General features: G+C 44.3%; 2 protein-coding genes across 3 annotated transcripts; one reads left to right on the top strand and one right to left on the bottom strand.

Annotated features, from left to right (window-relative positions):
• Positions 1–1,211: 1,211 nt before the first annotated feature.
• Positions 1,212–3,992, top strand: LOC127347938 (uncharacterized). Of its 2 annotated transcripts, none has more exons than XR_011744012.1 (3): positions 1,212–1,577; positions 3,496–3,599; positions 3,804–3,992. XR_011744012.1 is itself a non-coding variant. In XM_051374071.2 (3 exons), exons 1-3 carry the CDS (start codon positions 2,611–2,613, stop codon positions 3,811–3,813), a joined length of 519 nt encoding a protein of 172 aa, XP_051230031.1. In that variant the 5' UTR covers positions 2,571–2,610; the 3' UTR covers positions 3,814–3,992. The 2 variants fall into 2 exon arrangements, 1 of the variants encoding a protein (XP_051230031.1); XM_051374071.2 differs by lacking the exon at positions 1,212–1,577 and adding an exon at positions 2,571–3,015.
• A 3,982-nt stretch (positions 3,993–7,974) lies between these two features.
• LOC127349153 (WAT1-related protein At2g39510-like) lies at positions 7,975–10,588 on the bottom strand. Its single transcript, XM_051374936.2, has 6 exons — positions 10,348–10,588; positions 10,171–10,233; positions 9,906–10,022; positions 9,422–9,812; positions 8,721–8,872; positions 7,975–8,286 (listed from the first exon to the last, which is right to left on the bottom strand). Exons 1-6 carry the CDS (start codon positions 10,545–10,547, stop codon positions 8,067–8,069), a joined length of 1,143 nt encoding a protein of 380 aa, XP_051230896.1. The 5' UTR covers positions 10,548–10,588; the 3' UTR covers positions 7,975–8,066.
• Between the last annotated feature and the right edge of the window lie 354 nt (positions 10,589–10,942).

Genomic DNA, 10,942 nt, shown 5'->3' with positions numbered 1-10,942 from the left:
TACTACTCAACATGAAATTTAAAGACAACCATAAGGCTCCTGCCGGTTGCCACAATACAATAATGATCATCTCATACAAATTCATCATCACATTATGGCCATATCACATCACCAAACCCTGCAACAAAAAATTAGACGTCTCTAATTTGGTTTGCATATTTTACGTGGTTTAGGGTTTTCGAGTAAGATCTAATCTACCTACAAACATGAACCACAACGGTGATACTAGTGTTGTCAATAGAAGAGTAAATTGAATCTTCACTATAGTAGGAGAGATAGACACCCGCAAAGCCACTTATGCAATACAAGTTGAATGTCGAGCGTGGAGCAAATCTCATGAACGCGGTCATGTAAAGTTAGCTCGAGCCGCTTCATCCCACTATGCCACAAAGATGCAAAGTAAGCATCAACGCCCACAAAACAATTGTGTTCTACTCGTGCAACCATTTATGCATAGACACGGCTCTGATACCACTGTAGGGATTCGTAGCATAGAAAACAAAAAATTTCCTACCGCGAGAACGCAATCCAAGCCAAGATGCAATCTAGAAGACGGTAGCAACGAGGGGATGAACGAGACTAACCCTTGAAGATTTCCAAAGCCTACAAGATTAGATCTCGTTGTTGCAGTAGACGATCACTTGCCGCTTTCAAAAGCGCGTAGAAGATCTTGACGGTGCCACAATCGGGCAGCACCTCCGTACTCGGTCACACGTTCGCTGTTGATGAAGATGACGTCCTTCTCCCCGTTCCAGCGGGCAGCGGAAGTAGTAGCTCCTCCTTGAATCCCGGCAGCACGACGGCGTGGTGGCGGTGTCGATGGAGATCTCCGGCGGAGCTTCGCTAAGAGTTTGCGGGAGAGGTGTAGGAGGAGGGGCGGCTAGGGTTTGGGAGAGGGGTGGCCGGCCACTTAGGGGGTGCGGCCAAGCTATGGCTTGAGGTGGCCGACCCCCTCCCCTTGTCCCTCATTATATAGGTGGAACACCCAAGAGTTGGTCTACAAGTCTTCGAATAAGACCCCAAACCAAAACATTCCATATGACATGAAACCTACCCAAGGTGGGATTCCCACTTGAGGCCTTGTTTGGCACTGGGGTATTCGCGGGGATTCGCGGGGATCATCCCGGCCCATCCCCAAATCCCCACTTTTTCCCAAATAGCTGTTTGGTGCTAGTGTTTTGGCCAAATTGATCCCCGCCCATCCCTGCCTATCCCCGACACAAATTCACTTTTTGCCTAAAACTAAATCCACGCCCCTATCCTCGCGTATTATCCCCGTCCCCGTCTCTTCTCCGTCCTCGTTCTCGTACGAAGCCTGTCGAGACAACTCCACGGTAGCGGCCGGCGGTGGGCAGAGCGACGGTGGGCAGAGCGACGGCGAGCGGAACAGCGGCGAGCGGAGCGGCGGCCAGTGGAGCGGCTGCGGGAGGGGTGGGAGAGGCGGAGCATCTTACAGGCGTGAGGGGATGAATCCCGCCTAGCCGCTCCACATCAGATCGCCGCAATTCTTGGAGTAGGACCAGCGCCGCTCTTCTCGAAGTACGACCGCCGCCGCCATCTACTACGGTTCATCTTCGGTAAACTCCCCTGTATCTCGCCCTTTCTTTCTACCCCTGTCTCACCGCTGCTTGCCCGCACCGCAGCCGTCAGTTAGCTGCAGTTCTGAACCTCATGCCGGGCACTGTGCTATGGTTCCTCTTACGCGTGCAGCTGCCTGCCGGTTCGCTAGCTCTACATAATGCTCCAGATCGGGTAAAACCGCCGAATAGTTGCATGTACTTCCCATCCTTTTCTGTGTAGCAAGCCGTATACTGCGTCTTGATGCCAAATAAGCTGATAGTACACTGGTCGACTCTGTTTGCAGCTCGCTCTACATCTTTTGCAAATTTGCATTGATTCGGTTGATCTGTTTGTATTGTCTTCTTGGCAGATTTCACTTCTTTGCTTTGCTTGGCTGACTATTACTAGTTGTAGATATCAATACATATGATGATTCCATCTCGGTTTCTATCTAGGATAGTGCTACCTAGCGGCACCGCACATTTGTGATTTCGTGCGGCGGCTCCACTGTATCGTTGCAGCATGCAAAAAAGCCACGAAGCGGGCTGCCTCCTCCCTAATCATGCGCGGCTGGTAACAACCATTCCATGCTCCAAAGTCAACCAACTTTTTTCTCCTAGTACATGCAGCCACACAAGGTGAGACATTGTTGTAGCATGCAGCCATGCACTACTAACAGACATTACCAATACAGATTATTAGTCTTGGTTGCCAATTAAAAAATTGAAATAATCGTTTCTAATTCCAGTAATCGTCACTAATTGCCAGGTTTTTTTGCGGGTTACTAGTTGCCAGGTTAACTATTCTTAACTGCCATATTAATTAGGTTACTCCTAATTTCCAGGTTAATTACTTTCTAATTGCCCGGTTAGTTGTTCTTAATTGCCATATTAATTAGTATATATACTTGCCCGATTAGTAACTTCCAGATTACTTAAATCCTAATTACCAGGCTCAAACCATCTAATTGCCAGATTAATTGAGTCTAAGGTTCAAAACATCTGGATTGAGCAGGTCGCGTACGTCCTTGCGCTGCCGTGTAGTTCCTCCATGGCGGCCTCCACCGGAGTGCCGTGGTCGGCGGCAGCGACCTCCGCCGCGGCTCCGTGGCCGGCCAGCGCAGATCTGTACTCGGCGGCGAGAACTAACTCCCCGCATGCTCCATGCTCGGCGGCGGCCTCCAGTGCAGCTCCGCGGTCGGCCGCGGCGGCCTCCACCGCAGCTCTGTGCTCGGCGGAACCAACTAACTCCATCGCTCCTCCCTGCTCGGCGGCGGCCTCCCCCGCTGCTCCCTGCTCGGCGGCGAAGTCTACCTGCCCCGCTGCATCGTGCGGCGACCTCCCCTGCCGCGTCTTGCTGCGACGGCGGCCTCCCGCGCATGGCCCCGAACTCGCAGCGACGGTCCTTCCAATCTCTTGGCTCTCGCGTTGTGTGGTCGAGAGCACTCGGGATAAGGTGCGTGTGGAACTGGGGTCAGGATAAGATGACCGGTCATTAGGGGAGCGATGCAGTTTTGTTTCCAATATGACCCGCCGACGGATGTGGAAGTTATGCGGCGCTTTTCCGTAGATTTTCCCTTCTATCTAAGCTCTCAACTTTGCATTTACAGTGCAACTTTCTAAAATATAGTAGTACAAAGTTAACATGGACTGTTCATTTGGATGGATTAGTCTACGATGCATTGACTATATATCAACTCCCGGTTTTGATAATTCACTCAAAAATGTTTATACCCTTCTCCCAAAACTCTGAACTTCTAAACTCCTGTTAAGGTAAAGTTCAAAAGTTGCATGACTAGTTAGCTGCAGTTCTAGATATACTTATTCTTGTGATAGATCCTGTTTGTTTTTCTTTAATTCACTGACAGCATATAGCAAAAAATAAGTTTGACATGTTTTTCTAGTTTTTAAGCATAACACTTTCCATTGTCTGAAGCTTGGTGTTGAAGAACTGATTCTGATGCCTGGAGGTTTGTTTGGAAAGAAACTGATATGTGAAGCTTGGAGGCGTACCAAGGCTGCACCACCTAGATGTTACTGGTAGGAATTACTAGTGTTCCTGTGGTTTTGAGTTTTGACATTTCACATGATAAGTTCCATGGTTTAATTTCATTTATCTGCAGTAACGATAATGGTCTGTATGTATACTTGCCTGCTTATTTATATAATATGGTTTAATTTCATTATCTGCACTAAAGAACATGATTGTGCACCAACGTCTAACATCTTCGCATATAATTTCAGGAAATCGTAAGGCCTGACTTGTGTTCCTTGAAGATCACATGGACAGTTTCCAAGAGTCGTCTTTTGTCACAAAAAAAAAACATTGCTAGGAATAGTTGTATGAAATATGTAATTTATGACGAATGGTTGCAAATAATGTGACTGAAACTTTGTGTTTTGAATGCTGATAACTGCTGGATGTTGACTTTACAGACTTCTTTTAATTTGTTGCCATAAAAATCAGATCTTCTATAAGTTGCGCTGAGTTGTCTTCATCGTTGCTTGTTATGGTGTTATGAGCTTATGAACAAACCCTGGCTACCAAATACATTGTTTTGGAAACAGGGGATTGGAGATTGGGAGAAGAGAGTATTTGTGGGGATTGGGTGATAGGTGGGGATTCACCCAATCCCCTAGCGGATTATCCCCACTAATCCCCACAAATACTCCACTACCAAACAAGCCCTGAGGTGGGATTCCCACCTTTCCTTGGGAGGGGGTGGCCGGCCACCTTAGGTGGAGTCCACCTGGGACTCCACCCCTTAGGGTTTGCCGGCCAAGCTTGGTGGAGTCCCTCCAGAACTCCGTCTTCCATAGTGATTTCTTCCGGACTTTTCTAGAACCTTCTAGAACCTTCCATAAATGCACCGGATCATTTTCAAACTTATAAAATGACTTCCTATATACGAATCTTATTCTCCGGACCATTCCGGAACTCCTCGTGATGTCCTGGATCCCATCCGAGACTCCGAACAAAACTTCGAACTCCATTCCATATTCAATATCTACTAATACGACATCAAACCTTAAGTGTGTCACCCTACGGTTCGCTAACTATGTAGACATGGTTGAGATCTCTCTCCTACCAATAACCAATAGCGGGATCTGGAGATCCATAATGGCTCCCACATATTCAATGATGACTTAGTGATCGAATGAACCATTCACATACGATACCGATTCCCTTTGTCACGCGATATTTTACTTGTCCGAGGTTTGATCATCGGTATCTCTATACCTTGTTCAACCTCGTCTCCTGACAAGTACTCTTTACTCGTACCGTGGTATGTGGTCTCTTATGAACCATTCATATGCTTGCAAGCTATTTAGACGACATTCCACCGAGAGGGCCCAGAGTATATCTATCCGTCATCGGGATGGACAAATCCCACTGTTGATCCATATGCCTCAACTCATACTTTCCGGATACTTAATCCCACCTTTATAACCACCCATTCACGTAGTGGCGTTTGATGTAATCAAAGTACCTTTCCGGTATAAGTGATTTATATGATCTCATGGTCGAAAGGACTAGGTAACTATATATCGAAAGCTTATAGCAAATAACTTAATGACGTGATCTTATGCTACGCTTAATTGGGTGTGTCCATTACATCATTCATATAATGATATAACCTTGTTATTAATAACATCCAATGTTCATGATCATGAAACTATGATCATCTATTAATCAACAAGCTAGTTATACAAGAGGCTTACTAGGGACTCATTGTTGTTTACATAACACACATGTATCAATGTTTCGGCTAATACAATTATAGCATGGTATATAAACATTTATCATAAACACAAATATATATAATAACCACTTTTATTATTGCCTCTTGGGCATATCTCCAACATTTACTGCAACAAGCTTTGCTCATGAAGGGATTATTACCTCTGTGGTGCGATTTTACTGGGCAGTATATTAAAGGAGGGAGTGTAGAAATAAAGGTTAATGATGATATTGGTCGTTATTTTCAAACTACGAAGGGATTGAGATGGGGGGGACCTGTTGTCTCTGATGTTATTTAATATTATTGCATATATGTTGGTTATTTTAATAGCAAGAGCCAAAGAAGATGGTCAAGTGGGTAGTCTGGTTCCTCATCTTGTTGAGGGAGGAATATCAATTTTGCAATGTGTTGATGATACAATTTGGTTCAGGAACATGACTTAGAGAAAGTGATAAACATGAAGTTAATATTGTCTTTCATTGAGAAATTATCTAGTTTTAAAATTAATTTTCACAAGAGCAAGATTTTTTTTGGGAAAGCCAAAGGTGAAGAGGAACAGTACAAACAACTATTGAGTTGTGAACCTGGTCCTCTTCTTTTCAAGTACTTGGGGGTCCCTATCCATTATAGGAAACTGTGAATTTATGGGTGGTATCCTGTCTAGAGCCATTTTGAGACAAAACTTAGTTGTTATGCAGGTAAGTTATTATCATACGACGATCGGTTGGTACTGATCAACTCAGTCCAAAGGGGTAAGAAAACGACTAAATTTTTATAGATCTCTCTTTTTGTAGCAATGGACACAAAATAAACGCAAATATAGGTTAACGAAATGGAATATGATTTGCAGACCAAAAGATCAGGTGGACTAGGTACCGAGGTAATCAATATTAAAATAAATGTTTACTCATCAAATGGATGTTTAAGTTAATTAATGAAGAGGCGGTGTGGCAATAATTGCTACCCAATAAATATTTGTCTCAAAAAACTCTAGCTCAAGTTAAAAGAAAACCGACAGACTCTAAGAGTTTTGGAAATGCCTTATGAATGTTAAAAGACGAGTTCTTTAACAAAGGGCCTTTTCAAAGTAGGGGATGGTTCTACTGTTCGGTCTTGGGAAGATACTTGGCTCGGTTTATACCCACCTGCTCTTCAGTACTCTGTTGCAAGTGTGCTAGCATCGATTCCCATAAATATGGGTTTCACGCGTCGTTTAGATGGCAATAAATGGGACTTGTGGGTACATTTATGCAGCCGCCTTATGGGGGTACGATTGAATAATGGGGCGTATTCTTTTGTCCAAAAATTGACCAGTTTAGGTACATTCACAGTAAAATTGATTATTACGGATTTAATGAATGGACACACTCGTTTTTTCACAAATATCTCTGAAAGTTGAAAATCCTACTGAAGATAAAAAAAATTATGTGGTTCCTAAATAAAAAGTACTTCTAATCTAGCTAAAAGGAATCGGATGGAACTAGCTGCTAATGGTTGCTCATGATATTTTTTACTAGGTGGCGGCCAATAAGTAGACTACAAGATGTTTAGGGATAGAAGATACTGCTTTTTCTTTCGATGGTTGATTTTTGTATCGACTCTCTCTGGTTCATCATGTGTAAACTTTGATTTTTTTTCTTCATATTTCCAATATAAGGCTTTGTGCATCTACCGATGCAGAGGCCGGGGCATCCCCCATTTCGAAAATAAAAACTACGCCAGAAACCTAAAGTATAACTATACTGAAGCACACTCGAAGTACAATGCTAGGAATCCAAAGTATAGCTACAACGAAACCCAAGTACACCAAAAGTAAAACTGTGGTATTTGAGAAAGTACCCAAAAAAAGTTTCAGAAAATCTTACATGGAGATCCAGTTTAAGATCTTGACCTCCGGATCTCAAAAATGAAAACAATTCATAATTTGAACAACCGCTTTTTAAGATATCTTGTTTTAAAATTGAATTTTGAAAAATACAATCGGAAAACTAAGTAGCCCACCCTTCGACGTCTATCTTTCTCATCCCTCCTACCAACTTTGCTCTCCCTTGCGACAAGTGGCGAGAAAAAAGATTACTTCATGGAAGTTTCGTGACACTGCAAGCAAGAAGCAACCACGTGACGACTTTACAAAGCGCATGTTTTCCTTTACCAATATTTTTTTTGCCCTTCGAAAAAATGTTTCCTTTTATCAATGATTTCGCTAGTTTTTTTTTTTGAGAAACCAATGATTTCGCTAGTTTTTATTTTGAGAATCAATGATTTCGCTAGTATACTGTCAAAGTTCAGGCAGAGACAAAGTCAGGGAAAAGCCTTCGAAGGCCTGATTTTTTTTTTAGGGAACCTTGGAAGGCCTGCTGAAAAGTCCCGAATTCATACAGCGCCAACTAGCCCATTTCGCAGGTGGAAAAGAAAATGAGATAGGCCAAACCAAACAAATTGGCTCATGTGCTGCGCCAGGCTCAGCCCAGAATGCGGTTTATCCAGTAGCCATATTCCATTCTTGTAGTCATTTTTTTTTTTACATAGTGTCGCAAATGCTCACGCACCGATTTTCAAAGCATTTTTTTTTTTGGGTTTATCAGCTGTGTCAAGGAGACGTGCCATATTCCAGAAAACACTACGCATATGAATGTTGCAACAGAACTACAAAAGTACACAAGGATGTGCCAAATCACGGAAACCTTTTCTTTTTTGCTAGGGAACTCTAGGAAATTTCCTCTCACAATATGGTTCAGGCTGCTAGTCACGGGCTTCGAACATCCTATTCATGCGAATGGCAATATATCCCCTCTTGTCTAGTCGTATTACTGTCCTCTTCCGAGCCGCTCTTCCCTGGAGAGACGTTGGTTATGTTTGCTCGCTGCATCTCGCAGTCCAGATCGGCTACCCGCTCTTCGCTGCTCGCGTTGTACTGTTGATCCTTGTCCTTGCCCCATAACAACATGTAGAGGCCAAGTATCACCACCACTCCTCCGATTATGCTGCAGATCAATAAAAACAACAATAGATCGACAAAGATAAGAGTTAGAGCATTGGGAGGCGACGTTCCCGTCGACTGCGAGCCGTCTGTGGTGACTTCATCAATTTCATGATTCGATTCGCCGACTCAGTCTTTCGAAAGTGCTCATAGGGGGTAGGGTGTGCGTGTATGCGTTTATAAGGGTGAGTGTATGCGCGTGTATGTGAGCGTCTGCGTGTGTACCGTGTTTCTCAAAAAAAAAAGTAACAAGAAAATCTGAAAAGGAGGTTGCACCGCAAGCTAAGATTTAGTTGCCTCAGGAATATGGGAACCGTACGAGTGAGCAAGGCTTGAGACGACTAATCATTCATGAATTTGGTGTGTGCTATCTTTGTATGGATGTCATGCAAAAAAGGAGCACTATGCACGTTCAGGACAACCATATCGATCACGTACCTCCCGACGTATAAGTTTTCGCCGAAGATGAAGTAGGCCAAGATGGCCACCATGATGGTGGAGAGGGGGGTGGACATGGTGACGAAGACAGGGCCTTTCTTCTTTGTGCACCATAACTGTGCAAACACAGCAAACCCACTGCACGCTATCCCCTGAAACAATAAGGCCCTTTTTCATTTGCGGGATTATAGAAACACCGAAATAAGAAAACATAGGATTGCAATGTCATTTTCAGTCCTATATGATTCCATATATATGCGCCAAAATTTATTTTATTACAACCCAGGAAAAACAAAAGATTCTAAAAAATGGTTTTAGTAGATGTTAGATTTCTTATGACATCTAGTGCAAGGGATTTCTTTAAAAAAGGGATCCCATCAGAAGTGAAATAACCATTATATGGAAAATTCCCAAAGTTTTGAATCTTGTTCAGTTTTTATGCAAATCATTTAAATCAAAGAGGTCCAGGTATGGGCACACACTACTTAACACGGAGAAATGGAAGGGCAAGATTGGCTACTTATGGGATATATGGCCTTCGAAATGGGACGAAAAGACTAGCAGAAATTTGTGGTTAAACTAAATGCAGCATCTTGTTAAAAAAAGGGAGGATAAATTCAATGAGTAACTTTTTTTGAAACGGAAAATTGAATCAACTGAAGTACGCGCATTTTTTGTCCACTCACTGATTGGGCACGTACAGAGTAGATGATGCACCAGAACTTGAGGCCGAAGCCTATGAGCCAGTCCTCCTTGTGGTGCTTCAGGATCACCGTGAAAGCTAGCGACTGTATCCCTCCCACCGTCGCCATCCACGCCGTAAGCGACAACTCCGCTGGGTATCTCTTCACCGACGTCGCCTGCATAATGTACCAAATGGACCAGCACACGCAGCTGGCCACGGCGAGGAACGCGCCTTTGAGCCAGCTCTGGTGCACGGCGTTGCTGCCGTCTATGTGGATCGGCGCCTTCCATGGGCTCGCGATCGCCGTTCCTTTGTACAGCGTCATGGTGGTCACTCCGGCGAACGACACCACGGTCCCACCGACCTTCGCGAGCCCTCGCGCGCTCTTCACGTCCACGATCTCCATCCTATAGGAACCAGGGATCGATGCTGCAGTTAGCTTAACTAGATATTGCGTGCATGCATCAGATGTTGGCCGCCGTGTCGATCGGATCGGTCACCTGAGGACGATGGCGATGACGAAGGTGATGGAAGCGACGGCGTTCACCATGGAGGCGACGAATGTCGGGGAGGTGTACTTGAGGCTCGCGAAGTACATGTTCAGAGTTAAGCTCACCCTGCAACCAGTTCAATTCAGGATCAGATATTGAGTAGCTTAAATCGTAGCTTGTCAGAATGATATAAATTTTTGTGTATATATGCAGACATGAAGTTTCCTAAATACGAACGAAACATATATATATATTTATTGAATCTAGTTCTTACCCCACAAGCGACAGTACGAAGATCTCCAGGAACAGCATCCACGTCATCTTGGGCCTCAACTTCCTGACGTACGTCCAAGAAAAAAAGAAGCAGAATGAGCACAGCAACAGAGATCATACTACCAAGTCTGAATTCTTCAAATTTATGAACACTAGAACACTAGATCAAATTATATACTTCTCATGGTAGTAGGCGAAAGGCCAGAGGACGACTGCAACGAGGAGGTGGCGGTAGGTGACATAGACGTAGGGGTTGAGGCCGCGGTTGAAGGCGGCCTCGGTGAAGAAGTACATGAAGGTGTAGCTGAGCTGCACCAGGATCATCATGTTGTGCGGCGCGTACCTCCTCCACACCTCCCCTCCCATTCCAACAGCCATGGCAACCTCAAAGTTCAAGCTCTCTCCCCTTCGAAAGCGGGGCGAAGTGTTTCGGTCGATCAAGAAGAGATAAATGGAGCGGATAGACCGACGAGTGCTGAGTGCAGAGCCTGTCCTCTCCTTATAAAGGCCGCGGAGTTGGGACAGCTATGGTGGAGAAATAGCAACCAATTCATGCATGGAGGTGTCACTGTCAGTGGTAGGCTGCCGTGATGAGACAGGAAATTCCTATTGATTGGATTCCTATGTCTCAATTCCGTAGGAATTTGAACATCCACTCAAACCTCTCTTTTAGATTCAAGTGCATAGGATCAAGGCACTTTTCCCGTGTATTCCATGTGTTTCATCCAAACGACTTTTTTTTTTAATTTTTTTTGCAGTGTTTTACAATCCTC

This window comes from Lolium perenne, chromosome 4 (genome assembly GCF_019359855.2).
Source record: "Lolium perenne isolate Kyuss_39 chromosome 4, Kyuss_2.0, whole genome shotgun sequence".
NCBI lineage: Eukaryota > Viridiplantae > Streptophyta > Magnoliopsida > Poales > Poaceae > Lolium > Lolium perenne.
Note: the sequence above shows the minus strand (reverse complement) of the source record. Positions and strands in the feature narration are given on the sequence as shown.

What these genes read in the sequence shown, in the direction of transcription:
- LOC127349153 (XM_051374936.2), bottom strand. Translation starts at nt 10,547, where the DNA reads ATGGCTGTTGGAATGGGAGGGGAGGTGTGGAGGAGGTACGCGCCGCAC. An exon ending in TTCGCCTACTACCATGAGAA is followed by an intron (nt 10,234 to 10,347) that starts GTATATAATTTG and finishes GACGTACGTCAG; the next exon opens with GAAGTTGAGGCCCAAGATGA. An exon ending in GTCATCGCCATCGTCCTCAG is followed by an intron (nt 9,813 to 9,905) that starts GTGACCGATCCG and finishes TGGTTCCTATAG; the next exon opens with GATGGAGATCGTGGACGTGA.
- LOC127347938 (XM_051374071.2), top strand. Translation starts at nt 2,611, where the DNA reads ATGGCGGCCTCCACCGGAGTGCCGTGGTCGGCGGCAGCGACCTCCGCC. An exon ending in TCGAGAGCACTCGGGATAAG is followed by an intron (nt 3,016 to 3,495) that starts GTGCGTGTGGAA and finishes CATTGTCTGAAG; the next exon opens with CTTGGTGTTGAAGAACTGAT.